General features: G+C 48.4%; 1 protein-coding gene across 1 annotated transcript in view; it reads left to right on the top strand.

Moving 5' to 3' along the window:
- LOC144481080 (disintegrin and metalloproteinase domain-containing protein 12-like) overlaps positions 1–18,363 on the top strand; it is a 359,843-nt gene that overhangs the window by 128,230 nt on the left and 213,250 nt on the right. The window contains exon 2 of the mRNA XM_078200726.1: positions 6,872–6,981. Within this exon, the coding sequence (XP_078056852.1) occupies positions 6,872–6,981 (110 nt within the window). The remainder of the gene's footprint in view (positions 1–6,871; positions 6,982–18,363) is intronic.

Here is an 18,363-nt window from a genome sequence, read left to right on the forward strand (position 1 = left end):
CCACTGTGTCACCGTGCTGCCCCGGGTCCCTGGCACTGTGAGACAGCAGTGCTAACCACTGTGTCACCGTGCTGCCCCGGGTCCCTGGCGCTGTGAGACAGCAGTGCTAACCACTGTGTCACCGTGCTGCCCCGGGTCCCTGGCGCTGTGAGACAGCAGTGCTAATCACTGTGTCACCGTGCTGCCCCGGGTCCCTGGCGCTGTGAGACAGCAGTGTTAACCACTGTGTCACCGTGCTGCCCCGGGTCCCTGGCACTGTGAGGGAGCAGTGCTAACCACTGTGTCACCGTGCTGCCCCGGCTCCCTGGCACTGTGAGACAGCAGTGCTAACCACTGTGTCACCGTGCTGCCCCGGGTCCCTGGCTCTGTGAGGGAGCAGTGCTAACCACTGTGTCACCGTGCTGCCCCGGGTCCCTGGCACTGTGAGGCAGCAGTGCTAACCACTGTGTCACCGTGCTGCCCCGGGTCCCTGGCACTGTGAGGGAGCAGTGCTAACCACTGTGTCACCGTGCTGCCCCGGGTCCCTGGCGCTGTGAGGGAGCAGTGCTAACCACTGTGTCACCGTGCTGCCCCGGGTCCCTGGCACTGTGAGGGAGCAGTGCTAACCACTGTGTCACCGTGCTGCCCCGGGTCCCTGGCACTGTGAGGGAGCAGTGCTAACCACTGTGTCACCGTGCTGCCCCGGGTCCCTGGCACTGTGAGACAGCAGTGCTAACCACTGTGTCACCGTGCTGCCCCGGGTCCCTGGCGCTGTGAGACAGCAGTGCTAACCACTGTGTCACCGTGCTGCCCCGGGTCCCTGGCACTGTGAGGGAGCAGTGCTAACCACTGTGTCACCGTGCTGCCCCGGGTCCCTGGCGCTGTGAGACAGCAGTGCTAACCACTGTGTCACCGTGCTGCCCCGGGTCCCTGGCGCTGTGAGACAGCAGTGCTAATCACTGTGTCACCGTGCTGCCCCGGGTCCCTGGCGCTGTGAGACAGCAGTGTTAACCACTGTGTCACCGTGCTGCCCCGGGTCCCTGGCACTGTGAGGGAGCAGTGCTAACCACTGTGTCACCGTGCTGCCCCGGCTCCCTGGCACTGTGAGACAGCAGTGCTAACCACTGTGTCACCGTGCTGCCCCGGGTCCCTGGCTCTGTGAGGGAGCAGTGCTAACCATTGTGTCACCGTGCTGCCCCGGGTCCCTGGCGCTGTGAGACAGCAGTGCTAACCACTGTGTCACCGTGCTGCCCCGGGTCCCTGGCGCTGTGAGACAGCAGTGCTAACCACTGTGTCACCGTGCTGCCCCGGGTCCCTGGCACTGTGAGGGAGCAGTGCTAACCACTGTGTCACCGTGCTGCCCCGGGTCCCTGGCACTGTGAGGGAGCAGTGCTAACCACTGTGTCACCGTGCTGCCCCGGGTCCCTGGCACTGTGAGGGAGCAGTGCTAACCACTGTGTCACCGTGCTGCCCCGGGTCCCTGGCACTGTGAGGGAGCAGTGCTAACCACTGTGTCACCATGCTGCCCCGGGTCCCTGGCACTGTGAGGGAGCAGTGCTAATCACTGTGTGAGAATCATGGATGAATGCAACACTGATAGAAAGCACTGCGTTACCAATTGCTCTCTCCAGGCAAACCCAGTCTTATCCCGTTTATTTTCAATTTGTCAGTTTGCAATATTTCATGAGAAATCCATGGCTTTTACTGTTGTTTCATCAGGATGGGCTTTCGAGCGGCAGAGTGTTAGCACTGCTGCCTCACAGCGCCAGGGACCCGGGGCAGCACGGTGACACAGTGGTTAGCACTGCTCCCTCACAGTGCCAGGGACCCGGGGCAGCACGGTGACACAGTGATTAGCACTGCTCCCTCACAGTGCCAGGGACCCGGGGCAGCACGGTGACACAGTGGTTAGCACTGCTCCCTCACAGCGCCAGGGACCCGGGGCAGCACGGTGACACAGTGGTTAGCACTGCTGTCTCACAGTGCCAGGGACCCGGGGCAGCACGGTGACACAGTGGTTAGCACTGCTCCCTCACAGTGCCAGGGACCCGGGGCAGCACGGTGACACAGTGGTTAGCACTGCTGTCTCACAGTGCCAGGGACCCGGGGCAGCACGGTGACACAGTGGTTAGCACTGCTGTCTCACAGCGCCAGGGACCCGGGGCAGCACGGTGACACAGTGGTTAGCACTGCTGTCTCACAGTGGCAGGGACTCAGGTTCGATTCCCGCCTTGGGTCACTGTCTGTGCGGAGTCTACACGTTCTCCCCGTGTCTGCGTCGGTTTTCTCCGGGTGCTCCGGTTTCCTCCCACACTCTGAAAGATGAGCTGGTTATATGGATTGGCCAGGCTAAATTGCCCCTTCGTGTTAGGGGACTAGCTAGGGTAAATGCAGTGGGTTATTGGAATAGGGCCTGGGTGGAATTGTGGTCGGTACAGGCTTGATGGGCTGAATGGCCTCCTTCTGCAGTGTAGGATTCTATGATTCTGCGATTCTATGATGCCACAGGCAGGAGGTGACAATCATGAGGAAACTTGAGAAACTGAGTCTGTTCCAACTGGGTGAAGTTATTTATGGAATTATAGCACAGCACAGAATGACATCATTGCAGCAATCTATGGGAGATTGGAGGATATTCCAGTCAGAGCCACTCCATTCCCCTCACCCCATCTTCCCCAAACTCTTTTCTCCTTCAAATGTCAAACAAAAACACTGATTCCACAAGCTTCTGGAAGGATATAAAGAGGAGGAGAGTAGAGAATCTAAGTGTTGGCCCTTTAGAGGACCATACTGGAGGGGTATTAATGGGGAACACACTGATGGTGTAGACACTAAACCAGTGGTTCCCAAAGGGAGCGGCGCGCCACACTGGGTGCGGCGAGAGAGGATGACAAGTGTGGCGGGAAGATTCAAGGACAATCAGAGAAACATTTAAACATGAATAGATATTTTTCCAAAGTGAGAGCAAGAGCATCAAGTGATGCTGAGAACGATCCGAGTCCACGTTGTGATCCAGAATCGCCGTTCGAACAGAGTGCTGAAGAAGAGTTGTTTAATTCTACACCGACATGTGGAGTTTTTTCAAGGAGCAGCTACTGCGAGTCTGTGATAGGTATGTCCCTGTCAGGCAAGGAGGAATTGGTAGGGCTAGGGAACCGTGGTGCACCAAAAAAGTTTCTTTGTTGGTTAAAAAGAAAAAGGAGGCTTATGTTCGGATGAGACGTGAGCACTCGGGTAGTGCACTAGAAAGCTTTAGATTGGCTAAGAGGGAGTTGAAGAGCGAGCTTAGAAGGGCTAAAAGGGGACATGAGAAGACTTTGGCGGATAGGGTTAAAGAGAATCCTAAGGCGTTCTATAGGTATGTCAAGAACAGAAGGTTGGTTAGGGCAAGTTTAGGGCCAGTTATAGATGGCAGAGGGAAGTTATGTGTGGAACCGGAGGAGATTGGTGAAGCATTGAACCAATATTTCTCTTCGGTGTTCACGCAAGGGGACATGAATATAGCTGAGGAGGACACTGGGTTGCAAGGGAGTAGAATAGACAGTATTACAGTTGATAAGGAGGATGTGCAGGATATTCTGGAGGGTCTGAAAATAGATAAATCCCCTGGTCCGGATGGGATTTATCCAAGGATTCTCTGGGAGGCAAGAGAAGTGATTGCAGAGCCTCTGGCTCTGATCTTCAGGTCGTCGTTGGCCTCTGGTATAGTACCAGAAGATTGGAGGTTAGCGAATGTTGTCCCATTGTTTAAGAAGGGGAACAGAGACTTCCCCGGGAATTATAGACCGGTGAGTCTCACTTCTGTTGTCGGCAAGATGTTGGAAAAAATTATAAGGGATAGGATTTATAGTTATTTGGAGAGTAATGAATTGATAGGTGATAGTCAGCATGGTTTTGTGGCAGGTAGGTCGTGCCTTACTAACCTTATTGAGTTTTTTGAGAAAGTGACCAAGGAGGTGGATGGGGGCAAGGCAGTGGACGTGGTATATATGGATTTTAGTAAGGCGTTTGATAAGGTTCACCATGGTAGGCTTCTGCAGAAAATGCAGATGTATGGGATTGGGGGTGATCTAGGAAATTGGATCAGGAATTGGCTAGCGGATAGGAAACAGAGGGTGGTGGTTGATAGTAAATATTCATCATGGAGTGCGGTTACAAGTGGTGTACCTCAGGGATCTGTTTTGGGGCCACTGCTGTTTGTAATATTTATTAATGATCTGGATGAGGGTATAGTTGGGTGGATTAGCAAATTTGCTGATGACACCAAAGTCGGTGGTGTGGTAGACAGTGAGGAAGGGTGTCGTAGTTTGCAGGAAGACTTAGACAGGTTGCAAAGTTGGGCCGAGAGGTGGCGGATGGAGTTTAATGCGGAGAAGTGTGAGGTAATTCACTTTGGTAGGAATAACAGATGTGTTGAGTATAGGGCTAACGGGAGGACTTTGAATAGTGTGGAGGAGCAGAGGGATCTAGGTGTATGTGTGCATAGATCCCTGAAAGTTGGGAATCAAGTAGATAAGGTTGTTAAGAAGGCATATGGTGTCTTGGCGTTTATTGGTAGGGGGATTGAATTTAGGAGTCGTAGCGTTATGTTGCAACTGTACACAACTCTGGTGCGGCCGCACTTGGAGTACTGTGTGCAGTTCTGGTCCCCACATTACAGGAAGGATGTGGAGGCTTTGGAGAGGGTGCAGAGGAGGTTTACCAGGATGTTGCCTGGTATGGAGGGGAGATCCTATGAGGAGAGGCTGAGGGATTTGGGATTGTTTTCGCTGGAAAGGCGGCGGCTAAGAGGGGATCTTATTGAAACATATAAGATGATTAGAGGTTTAGATAGGGTGGATAGTGATAGCCTTTTTCCTCTGATGGAGAAATCCAGCACGAGGGGGCATGGCTTTAAATTGAGGGGGGGTAGTTATAGAACCGATGTCAGGGGTAGGTTCTTTACCCAGAGGGTGGTGAGGGATTGGAATGCCCTGCCAGCATCAGTAGTAAATGCGCCTAGTTTGGGGGCGTTTAAGAGATCCGTAGATAGGTTCATGGACGAAAAGAAATTGGTTTAGGTTGGAGGGTCACAGTTTTTTTTTAACTGGTCGGTGCAACATCGTGGGCCGAAGGGCCTGTTCTGCGCTGTAATGTTCTATGTTCTATGTTCTACACCAGTAGCAGGCCCAAGCAAACCTCCAAAAAAGAAAGTTTATCAATAATATATGGATAGCTATCTGAGTCTCGGTTTCACATGGACTGGAGATGAAAAAGTACCTCGCCCAATGTGTTTGATCTGTGGTGAGAAGCTTTCCAATTCCAATATGGTCCCAAGCAAGATGAAAAGACATCTGTTGTCAAAACATGGAAATCTGGCAAACAAGGATGTTCAATATTTTGAAAGGTTTTTGGAACGGCAGAAATGCCAACGATCATATTTCGAAAAACGAATGACAGTCTCAGATAAGATGCAGATTGTATCTGACCAAGTGGCTGAATTGATTGCTCAACAGACAAAAACCACATTGGTTTCTACTTTCTGGATGTCCCATGATCATATTATAAAGTAGTTGTGTTCTATGTTATGAATCAAGCTCTGCTAGGTGTTGTTTTTTATTTGTTTTTGAATGTATTTCTTATCAATAAAATATTCGGTGTGGCGCCAGCAAATTTTTATTCCGAAAGGCCCAGTGAAAAAAGTTTGGGAACCACTGCATGAAACCAATATTTTGCCTCTTTCTTCACAGTTGAGAATAATGAGGATTTTCCAAAGACTGTAGTTAAGGCAGAGGCAATAATGCAATAACCATCACCCGGGAGAAGGTATTGAATAAACTAATGGGATTCAAGGCAGGTGAGGTGCCTGAAGATTGGAGAGTGGCAAATGTTGTGCCTTTGTTTAAAAAGGGCTGCAGGGAAAAGCCTGGGAACTATAGGCCAGTGAGCCTCACATCTGTGGTGGGTTAGTTGTTGGAAGGTATTTTGAGAGACAGGATCTACAGGCATTTAGAGACGCAAGGACTGATTAGGGACAGTCAGTATGGCTTTGTGAGTGGAAAATCGTGTCTCACAAATTTGACTGAGTTTTTTGAAGGGGTAACCAAGAAGGTAGATGAGGGCAGTGCAGTTGATGTTGTCTACATGGACTTTAGCAAGGCCTTTGACAAAGTACCCGCATGGTAGGTTGTTGCATATGGTTAAATCTCACGGGATCCAGGGTGAGGTATCTAAATGGATACAAAATTGGCTTCTTGACAGAAGCCAGTGGGTGGTTGTTTTTCAAATTGGAAGACTGTGACCAGCAGTGAGCCTCAGGGATCAGTGCTGGGTCCACTGTTATTTGTCATTTATATTAATGATTTGGATGAGAATATAGGGGGCATGGTTAGTAAGTTTGCAGATGTCACCAAGATTGGTGGCATAGTGGACAGTGAAGAAAGTTATCTCCAATTGCAACGGGATCTTGATCAATTGGGCCAGTGGGCTGACGAATGGCAGATGGAGTTTAATTGAGACAAATGCGAGGTGATGCATTTTGGTAGATTGAACCAGGGCAGGACTGAGAGTCAAGACAAAGTCAATGGATGGGAGGCTGGTTTGTGTGATGGATTCAGCTACATTCACGTCCTTTTGTAGTTCCTTGCGATCTTGGTCAGAGCAGGATTCATGGTCACCTTTACTAAAGAAGACCTTTTAATCCCAAATTTAGGAATTGTATTTAAATTCCACCAGCTGCCTAATGGGATTTGAACTCACGCCTCCCACGTTAGTCTGGATCTCAGGGTTATTAGTGCAGCAAGATTACCACCACATCAGCATCTCGCTGTGAGGCAGATTGTATTTACACAGCACGGACTGTCAACTAATCCTCATTGCAATGCCAATGACATTCCCATTATATTCCACACAGGTTATCAATTTCTCCAGAAAAAACTACTTGATGAACTGAAGGATTACAAGTTTGTATTCCCGCATGTCCTTGCTGGGAGAAAGAAACGGAGTGTGGCGATACTGCCTCAGGTAATTAATCTAACAGGCTCTCCAATCTGAATGTGTTAACAGCAGCTCCGACACCTCTGTCTGCTGCAGTCACCTCAATCCCATCAATCTATCCAAGAGCAATTTGTTTATTGATGGTGTGTGTCTGTGGGAGAGTCTTCATCCTGGAGATTGATCATTGTCCATTGAGGCAGATCAAATCTCCAATAAAAATCTGTGCAGGATACAGGAGTATCTGGACTTCAGCCCCTCAAAGCTACTCCCCTGTTCAAACTTGAACTAAAACTTTATTTACTCGTCACAAGTAGATTTACATTCACACCGCAATGAAGTTACTGTGAAAGTCCAAGTTCAATGATATCATCTGAGGTCCTCTCGGGTTTGAAAATGGAGGAAGAACAAAAGAACATAAGAACTAGGAGCAGGAGTAGGCCATCTGGCCCCTCGAGCCTGCCCCGCCATTCAATAAGATCATGGCTGATCTTTTCGTGGACTCACCTCCACTTACCTGCCCACTCACCATAACCCTTAATTCCTTTACTGTTCAAAAATTTATCTATCCTTGCCTTAAAAACATTCAATGAGGTAGCCTCAACTGCTTCACTGGGCAGGGGATTCCACAGATCCACAACCCTTTGTGTGAAGAAGTTCCTCCTCAACTCAGTCCTAAATCTGCTTCCCCTTATTTTGAGGCTATGCCCCCTCGTTCTAGTTTCACCCGCCAGTGGAAACAACTCCCCTGCTTCTATCTTATCTATTCCCTTCATAATCGTATATGTTTCTATAAGATCTCCCCTCATTCTTCTGAATTCCAATGAGTATAGCCCCAGTCTACTCAGTCTCTCCTCATAAGCCAACCCTCTCAACTCCGGAATCAACCTCGTGAATCTCCTCTGCACTCCCTCCAGTGCCAGTATATCCTTTCTCAAGTAAGGAGACCAAAACTGTACACAGTATTCCAGGTGTGGCCTCACCAGCACCTTATACAGCTGCAACATAACCTCGCTGTTTTTAAACTCCATCCCTCTAGCAATAAAGGACAAAATTCCATTTGCCTTCTTAATTACCTGCTGCACCTGCAAACCAGCTACTGTGATTCTTGCACAAGGACACCCAGGTCCCTCTGCACAGCAGCATGCTGCAATTTTTTACCATTTAAATAATAGTCCATTTTGCTGTTAATTCCTACCAAAATGGATGACCTCACATTTACCAACATTGTACTCCATCTGCCAGACCCTCGCCCACTCACTTAGACTATCTATATCCCTTTGCAGACTTTCAGCCTCCTCTGCACACTTTGCTCTGCCACTCATCTTAGTGTCATCTGTGAATTTTGACACACTACACTTGGTCCCCAACTCCAAATCATCTATGTAAATCGTAAACAACTGCAGTCCCAACACTGATCCCTGAGGCACACCACTAGTCACTGATCGCCAACCAGAAAAACACCCATTTACCCCCACTCTTTGCTTTCTGTCAGTTAACCAATCCTCTATCCATGCTAATACATTACCCGTAACACCATGCACCTTTAGCTTATGTAGCAGTCTTTGGTGCGGCACCTTGTCAAATGCCTTCTGGAAATCCAGATACACCACATCCACAGGTTCCCCATTGTCCACTGCACATGTAATGTTCTCAAAGAATTCCACCATAAGAACATAAGAAATAGGAGCAGGAGTAGGTCATCTAGCCCCTCGAGCCTGCCCCGCCATTCAATAAGATCATGGCTGATCTGAAGTGAATCAGTTCCACTTACCCGCCTGATCCCTATAACCCCTAATTCCCTTACCGATCAGGAATCCATCGATCCGTGATTTAAACATATTCAACGAGGTAGCCTCCACCACTTCAGTGAGCAGAGAATTCCGGAGATTCACCACCCTCTGAGAGAAGAAGTTCCTCCTCAACTCTGTCCTAAACTGACCCCCCTTTATTTTGAGGCTGTGCCCTCTAGTTCTAGCTTCCTTTCTAAGTGGAAAGAATCTCTCCACCTCTACCCTATCCAGCCCCTTCATTATCTTATAGGTCTCTATAAGATCCCCCGTCAGCCTTCTAAATTCCAACGAGTACAAACCCAATCTGCTCAGGCTCTCCTCATAATCAACACCCCTCATCTCTGGTATCAACCTGGTGAACCTTCTCTGCACTCCCTCCAAGGCCAATATATCCTTCCGCAAATAAGGGGACCAATACTGCACACAGTATTCCAGCTGTGGCCTCACCAATGTCCTGTACAGATGCAGAAAGACATCTCTGCTTTTATATTCTATCCCCCTTGCGATATAGGCCAACATCCCATTTGCCTTCTTGATCACCTGTTGCACCTGCAGACTGGGTTTTTGCGTCTCATGCACAAGGACCCCCAGGTCCCTCTGCACAGTAGCATGTTGCAATTTTTTTCCATTTAGATAATAATCCAATTTGCTATTATTTCCTCCAAAGTGAATAAACTCGCATTTCTCAACGTTATACTCCATCTGCCAGATCCTCGCCCACTCACTCAGCCTGTCCAAATCTCTCTGCAGACCTTCTACACCCTCCACACGATTCACTTTTCCACTTATCTTTGTGTCGTCTGCAAACTTTGTTACCCTACACTCAGTCCCCTCCTCCAGATCGTCTATATAAATGGTAAATAGTTGAGGCCCCAGTACCGATCCCTGCGGCACGCCACTAGCTACCATCCGCCAACCAGAAAAGCACCCATTTATTCCGACTCTCTGCTTCCTGTCGGATAGCCAATCCCCAATCCACGCTAACACCCTACCCCCAACTCCGTGTGACCCAATCTTCTGCAGCAACCTTTTGTGAGGCACCTTATCAAACGCCTTTTGGAAATCCAAAAACACCGCATCCACCGGTTCCCCTCCGTCAACCGCCCTAGTCACATCTTCATAAAAATCCAACAAGTTCGTCAAGCACGACTTTCCCCTCATGAATCCATGCTGCGTCTGCTTGATTGAACCATTCTTATCCAGATGGCCTGCTATTTCTTCTTTAATGATGGATTCCAGCATTTTCCCAACTATAGACGTTAAGCTAACCGGCCTGTAGTTACCCGCCTTTTGTCTATTTCCTTTTTTAAACAGCGGTGTAACATTAGCCGTTTTCCAATCCGCCGGCACTACCCCAGAATCCAATGAATTTTGATAAATAACCACTAACGCATCCGCTATTACCTCTGACATTTCTTTCAATACCCTGGGATGCATTCCATCTGGGCCCGGGGACTTGTCCACCTTCAGTCCCGTTAGTCTACCAAGCACTGCCTCCCTGGTAACATTAATTGTATTGAGTACCTCTCCTCCTACCAACCCTCTATCGTTAATATTCGGTAAACTATTTGTGTCCTCCACCGTGAAGACCGACACAAAAAACTTATTTAAAGTTTCAGCCATTTCCTCATTTCCCACTATTAAATCCCCCCTCTCGTCCTCCAAGGGTCCAACATTCACTCTTGCCACTCTATTCCTTTTTATATATTTGTAAAAGCTTTTACTATCATTTTTTATATTTAGAGCTGGCTTAGCTTCATAACCTATCTTTCCTTTCTTTATCGCTTTCTTAGTCGTTCTTTGTTGTTTCTTAAAGTTTTCCCAATCTTCCGATTCTCCACTATTTTTGGCCACTCTGTACGCATCGGTCTTTAATTTAACACTCTCCTTAATTTCCTTCGTTATCCACGGCTGGTTATCCCTTTTCTTACAGTCCTTCTTTATCACCGGAATATATTGTTGCCGAGTACTGAAAAGGATCTCCTTAAAAATCCTCCACTGTTCCTCAGCTGTCCTACCTACCAGTCTGCTCTCCCAGTCCACCTGAGCCAATTCAGCCCTCATCCTATCGTACTTCCCTCTGTTCAAACAGAGGACAGTGGTATGGGACCCTACTTTCTCCTCTTTCATTTGTATCAGAAAATTCGACCATAATGTGATCACTTGACCCAAGAGGGTCCTTCACAAGAACATCCTTAATTCTACCTACCTCGTTACACGTTACCAGATCTAAGATAACTCGTTCCCTCGTCGGTTCTGTAACATACTGTTCAAGGTAACTATCCCGACAGCATTCTAAGAACTCTTCCTCCATCCCACCCCTTCGAACTTGAGTCAGCCAATCAATATGCAAGTTGAAGTCCCCCATGATTATTGCCATTCCGTTTTTACACGCATCCATTATTTGCTTGTTTATAGCCCTCCCCACCTCAACATTATTATTTGGGGGCCTATAGACCACGCCTACAAGTGTCTTTCTCCCCCTACTATTCCTTATCTCTCCCCATAACGATTCCATGTTTTGTTCCTTAGAGCCTATGTCATCCCTCACTACTACCCTGATATTATCTTTCATTAACAGAGCTATCCCACCACCTTTTCCTTCCTGTCTATTCTTCCTAAATGCCTGATACCCCTGGATATTCATCTCCCAGTCCTGGTCACCCTGCAGCCACGTTTCTGTAATGGCCACTCGATCATACCCATTCGTGCTGATTTGCACCATCAACTCATTATTTTTGTTCCGAATGCTTCTTGCATTCGGGCAAAGTGTCTTTATTCCAGCTTTTATCTGGACCCGATTTGATGAAACGCTATCAACCTCTCCCTCGCCCTCTACTCCTTTAACTACTTGAATGCCCTCATTCACTTGCACTCGCTTCCTCTCCTCTACCATTGATTTTGTAATTCCTCTTACCTCTGCACCCTCCCCCCCATAAATTAGTTTAAAGCCCTATCTACAGCCCTAGTGATACGATTCGCGAGGACTCTGGTCCCAGCACGGTTCAAACGGAGACCATCCCATCTATACAGGTCCCATCTGCCCAAATACTGGTGCCAATGCCCCATGAATTCGAACCCATTCCTCCCACACCAATCCTTGAGCCACGCATTCGTCTCCTTAATCCTATTAACCCTGCGCCAATTTGCGCGTGGCTCAGGTAGTAATCCGGAGATTACCACCTTGTTGGTTCTGCTCTTTAATTTGTTCCCCAGCTCTTCGTACTCCCTGTGCAGATCCTTAGTTCCTGTTTTGTCTATGTCATTGGCACCTACATGGACCACGACAACTGGATTTTCACCCTCCCACTCCAGGTTCCTCTGCAGCCCAGATGATACATCCTGGACCCGAGCACCAGGCAGGCAACACAACCTACGGTATTGCTTATCCTGGTCACAGAGAACAGTGTCTATGCCCTTAACTACACTATCCCCAATTACTACTACATTTCTCTTTGATTTCTCCGTTCCAGCAGCACCCTGCACCCTGGTACTGCCGACAGTTTGCTCGTCCTTCTCGCAGTCATTTTTCCATCTACACTGGTGGCAAGAACCTCAAATCTGTTACAAAGATTTAAGGGCTGAGGTTCTTGGGACTTTACCTCCCGCAAACTACTTCCCTTCTTCCCCCCACTGCCCGCCTTCTTCCCCCCACTGCCCGCCTCACCCGCAGACACTCCCTGTTGTCCCTGACCCCCAGCTAAGTTAGTCAGTCTAAGGGGCGTGACTTTCTCTTTATACACATTATCCAGACAGCTCTCCCCTTCCCTGATAAGCCTCAGTGTCTGTAGCTCAGAGTCCAGTTCATCTATCTTGAGCTGGAGATCCTCCAGCAACCAGCACTTATTGCAGACCTGGTCCCTGGGGTCCACCTTGGGGTCCACTTGCTCCCACATCATGCAGCAACAGCACATTACATATCCCTCCATACCAATTTATCTTGTATAAGTTGGTGTAATTTAAAAGTGAAACCCTACCCTGCCTCTGCCTGTCCTCGCCGGAGCCCTGTGAGCCAAAGCCAGTTCACACTCTACTCCCCGCTCCCGACGCTGCCCGCTCCCGACGCTGCCCGCTCCCGCGCTGCCCGCTCCCGACGCTGCCCGCTCCCGCGCTGCCCGCTCCCGACGCTGCTCGCTCCCGCGCTGCCCGCTGTATAAAGTGACTTTTATACTAAAAAACACAATCTCCCAGAATCCCCTGCGGCCTACTTCCTTTAGTTTAAACCCTTGAAAAAAGCCCGCGAAAAAACGGATTAAATAAATAAATCACAGCACTTTACTCACCCTCAGCACTGCTGCTGAGAATCTCTCCCTCTGTCCTGCTCCAGTCGAACAAATGAGGGGCAGATGATAATCAGGGGGCCGATGCATTGGTTTTCATTTTTCAAAGTTCACGAGGTTCTGGAAAGTTCCACCAGACGGGAAAGGAACCATTGCTCCTCCTCAGAAAGGGAGGGAGACAGAAATCAGGAAACCTGAAGCCTGACAGTTGTCATGGGCAAGGTGTTCGAATTGGTTATTTGGGAGGTTTTAATAGCTGGCCAACTGGAAAAACGGGAATAATTGGGAAGAGGCAACATGGTTTTAATTGTGTTTAACTCATTTATTGGAGTTCTTCACAAAGAACAAAGAAAAGTACAGGACAGGCCGTTCGGCCCTCCAAGCCTGTTCCGATCATGATGCCCGAACTAAACTAAAACAAATACCTTCAACCCTTACTCGGTCCGTAATTAAGAAAGCAAATGTAATGTAAATACCTTCAACCCTTACTCGGTCCGTAATTAAGAAAGCAAATGTAATGTTGTCATTTATCTCAAGAGGCTTGGAATACAAAAGCAGGGATGTACTTCTGAGGCTTTATAAAGCACTGGTTAGGCCCCATTTGGAGTACTGTGAGCAATTTTGGGCCCCACACCTCAGGAAGGACATACTGGCACTGGAGCGGGTCCAGCGGAGATTCACACGGATGATCCCAGGAATGGTAGGCCTGACATACGATGAACGTCTGAGGATCGTGGGATTATATTCATTGGAGTTTAGGAGGTTGAGGGGAGATCTGATAGAAACTTACAAGATAATGAACGGCTTAGATAGGATGGACGTAGGGAAGTTGTTTCCATTAACAGGGGAGACTAGGACGCGGGGGCACAGCCTTAGAATAAAAGGGAGTCACTTTAGAACAGAGATGAGGAGAAATTTCTTCAGCCAGAGAGTGGTGGGTCTGTGGAATTCATTGCCACAGAGGGCTGTGGAGGCCGAGACGTTGAGCGTCTTCAAGACAGAAATTGATAAATTCTTGATTTCTCGAGGAATTAAGGGCTATGGGGAGAGAGCGGGTAAATGGAGTTGAAATCAACCATGATTGAATGGTGGAGTGGACTCGATGGGCCGAATGGCCTTACTTCCGCTCCTATGTCTTATGGTCTTATGGTCTTATGGTATCCCTCTATTTCCTCCCTATTCATGACCCATCCATATGCCTCTTAAATGTTGCTTAAATGTTCCACCACCTCCTCTGGCAGCGCGTTCCAGGCACCCACCACTCTCTGCGTGAAAAACTTCCCCCGCACATCTCCCTTAAACTTTCCCCCTCTCACCTAGAACCTGTGCCCCCTTGTAATTGACACTTCCACCCTGGGAAAAAGCCTCTGACTATCCACCCTGTCTGTGCCTCTCATCATTTTGTAAACCTCTATCAGGTCTCCCCTCAGCCTCCATCTTTCCAGTGAAAACAATCCTAGTTTATTCAACCTCTCCTCATAGCCAACACCCTCGGGACCAGGCAACATCCTGGTGAACCTTCTTTACAGTCTCTCCAAAGCTTCCGTGTCCTTCTGGTAGTGTGGCGACCAGAACTGCACACAATACTCCAAATGCGGCCTAACCGAGGTTTTATATAGCTGCAACATGATTTCCCAACCCTTGTTCATCATTCAGGTGATAACGGAGCAGCGCTCCAAAAGCTCGTGATTCCAAATAAACCTGTTGGACTCTACCCTGGTGTTGTCAGACTTCTTATTTATGGAATTATGGTTGCTAAACCCAAAATGCTCCCCCCTGAAACATCAAGTCTGGTATGGCCCAAATCCTGGTTGGATTGTCAACATATCATAGAAATCATAGAATCCTACCGTGCAGAAAGAGGCCATTCGGCCCATCGAGTCTGCACCGACCACAATCCCACCCAGGCCCTACCCCCTTATCCCTACACATGTACCCGCTAATCCCTCTAACCTACGCATCTCAGGACACTAAGGAGCAATTTTTGTCTGGCCAATCAACCTAACCCACACACCCACCCACATACTTTATCAAAAAGCCCTCCTCGATACATCTAATTCTTTGCTGTCTATCCAAGCCCCTTGCTGTAAGGGATTCCCAGTCAATATGGGGGAAGTTAGTCACCCACCATAACTACCCTTGCTTTACTCACACCTTTTCAGTATCTGACTACACAGCTGCTCCTGTCTCCTGCGGGCTGTTGGGAGGTCTATAGTACACTCCCAACATTGTGATTTCACCCTTCCTATTCCTGAGCTCCACCCACAATGCCTCACGACACAATCCCTCCAATGTCTCCTCCCTCCACACAGCTGTGATCTGCTCCCTAATCAGCAATGCAACTCCCCCACCCCTTTTGTTTCCCCTTCTGTCCCGTCTAAAACAACAATATCCCAGAATGTCCTGTCCCTCCTTCAACCATGTCTCTGTAATTGCAGTAACATCATAGTTCCATGCAGTAACCCAGGCTCTCTGTTCATGTCTTACCTGTTATACTTCTTGCACTGAAGCAAACACACTCCAGACCTCCAGTCCCGCTGTGGGAGCATGTGGCAAATAGTGACCACAATTCTGTTAGCTTTAGGATAGTGATGGAAAAGGATGAGTGGTGTCCCAAGGGTAAGGTGTTGGATTGGGGGAAGGCTAACTTTAGTGGGATCAGGCAGAAATTGGCAGCTGTTGATTGGGAGAGGCTGTTTGAGGGTAAATCCACATCTGGCATGCGGGAGTCTTTTAAGGAACAGTTGTTAGGGCTGCAGGATAGGCATGTGCCTGTAAAAAAGAAGGATAGGAAGGGTAGGATTCGAGAACCGTGGATAACCAGGGAAATTGAGGGACTGGTCAAAAAGAAAAGAGAGGCGTATGTTAGGTCCAGGCAGCTAAAAACGGAGGGAGCTCTGGAGGAGTACAAAGAAAGTTGGAAAGAACTCAAACGGGGAATTAGAAGAGCAAAAAGGGGTCACGAAATGTTCTTGGCAGACAGGATTAAGGAGAATCCCAAGGCATTTTATTCATACGTTAGGAACAAAAGGGTTGTCAGGGAAAAAATCGGACCTCTCAGGGACAAAAGTGGGGACTTATGCTTGGAGACCAAAGAAGTAGGGGAGATCCTAAATGAATACTTTGCGTCGGTATTCACAAAGGAGAGGGATGTGTTGACTGGGAGTGTCTCGGAGGGGAGTGTTGAACCGTTGGAGAAAATCTCCATTACAAAGGAGGAAGTGTTAGGTTTGTTAGAGAATATAAAGACTGACAAATCCCCAGGGCCTGATGGAATCTATCCAAGGCTGCTCAGGGAGACGAGAGATGAAATCGCTGGGCCTCTGACGCAAATCTTTGTCTCGTCACTGGACGCAGGTGAGGTCCCAGAGGATTGGAGGATAGCTAATGTGGTCCCGTTATTTAAGAAGGGTAGGAAGGATAACCCGGGTAATTATAGGCCGGTGAGCTTGACGTCCGTGGTGGGGAAGTTGTTGGAGAAGATTCTTAGAGATAGGATGTATGCGCATTTAGAAAGGAATAAACTCATTAACGATAGTCAGCATGGTTTTGTGAGAGGGAGGTCATGCCTCACTAACCTGGTGGAGTTTTTTGAAGAAGTGACCAAAATGGTTGACGAGGGAAGGGCCGTGGATGTCGTCTATATGGACTTTAGTAAAGCGTTTGACAAAGTCCCTCATGGTAGGCTGGTGAAAAAGGTTGGATCTCATGGGATAAAGGGGGAGGTGGCTCGATGGGTGGAGAACTGGCTTGGTCACAGAAGACAGAGGGTGGTAGTGGAAGGGTCTTTTTCCGGCTGGAGGCCTGTGACTAGTGGTGTTCCGCAGGGCTCTGTATTGGGACCTCTGCTGTTTGTGATTTATATAAACGATCTGGAAGAAGGTGTAACTGGGGTGATCAGTAAGTTTGCGGACGACACAAAATTGGCAGGACTTGCAGATAGTGAGGAGCATTGTCAGAAGCTACAGAAGGATATAGATAGGCTGGAAATTTGGGCAAAGAAATGGCAGATGGAGTTCAATCCTGATGAATGCGAAGTGATGCATTGTGGTAGAAATAATGTCGGGAGGAGCTATATGATAAATGGCAGAACCATAAAGGGTGTAGATACGCAGAGGGACCTGGGTGTGCAAGTCCACAGATCCTTAAAAGTGACGTCACAGGTGGAGAAGGTGGTGAAGAAGGCATATGGCATGCTTGCCTTTATAGGACGGGGTATAGAGTATAAAAGTTGGGGTCTGATGTTGCAGATGTATAGAACGTTGGTTCGGCCGCATCTGGAATACTGCGTCCAGTTCTGGTCGCCACACTACCAGAAGGACGTGGAGGCTTTGGAGAGAGTGCAGAGGAGGTTTACCAGGATGTTGCCTGGTATGGAGGGGCTTAGTTATGAGGAGAGATTGGGTAAACTGGGGTTGTTCTCCCTGGAAAGACGGAGGATGAGGGGAGACTTAATAGAGGTGTATAAAATTATGAAAGGCATAGATAGGGTGAATGGTGGGAAGCTTTTCCCCAGGTCGGTGGTGACGTTCACGAGGGGTCATAGGTTCAAGGTGAGGGGGGGGAGGTTTAACACGGATATCAGAAGGACGTATTTTACGCAGAGGGTGGTGGGGGCTTGGAATGCGCTGCCGGGCAAGGTGGTGGAGGCGGACACATTGGGAACGTTTCAGACTTATCTAGACAGCCATATGAACGGAGTGGGAATGGAGGGATACAAAAGAATGGTCTAGTTTGGACCAGGGAGCGGCGCGGGCTTGGAGGGCCGAAGGGCCTGTTCCTGTGCTGCATTGTTCTTTGTTCTTTGTTCTTGTGTCCCGCAGCCTCCCTCTGCCGGCTCTTACTCTGAGCTGTGTTTATCCCAGTCTCACATTTTCCCCCAGTTCCTACATTCACTGGTCTGCTGGTCCGGTTCCCACCTCCCTGCCACACTAAACCCATTAAATGTGATGGAACCTGTGCTGTGGATAAAAGGCAGCCGGTCGATGGCTGTATTTGCATTTTGAGAAGGAATTTGATGAAGTGCCACACTAAAGGTTTTTGGGGAAATGAAAGCTCAATGCTGTTGGGGTTAACATGTTTACAGGTGAAAGACTGGCAGAAAGTGGAGAGGATGCAGAAATGAATCTTTTTCTCATTGGCAGGATATAAGGAGTGGAGGGCCTCCAGCGGGCCTGTGTCCAGGACTCAACATTTCAACATTTGTAACAGTGACATTGATGAAGGAAGCAAAGGCTTGTTCCAATGAAAGATAGTAAAGTATCGATAGTAATGCCGTGAAGTCGGCATAAGGAGGTTGGAGATGGATTCACAACGGTTGAGTGAGTGGGAAAAATCCT

This window comes from Mustelus asterias, chromosome 1 (assembly GCF_964213995.1).
Source record: "Mustelus asterias chromosome 1, sMusAst1.hap1.1, whole genome shotgun sequence".
NCBI lineage: Eukaryota > Metazoa > Chordata > Chondrichthyes > Carcharhiniformes > Triakidae > Mustelus > Mustelus asterias.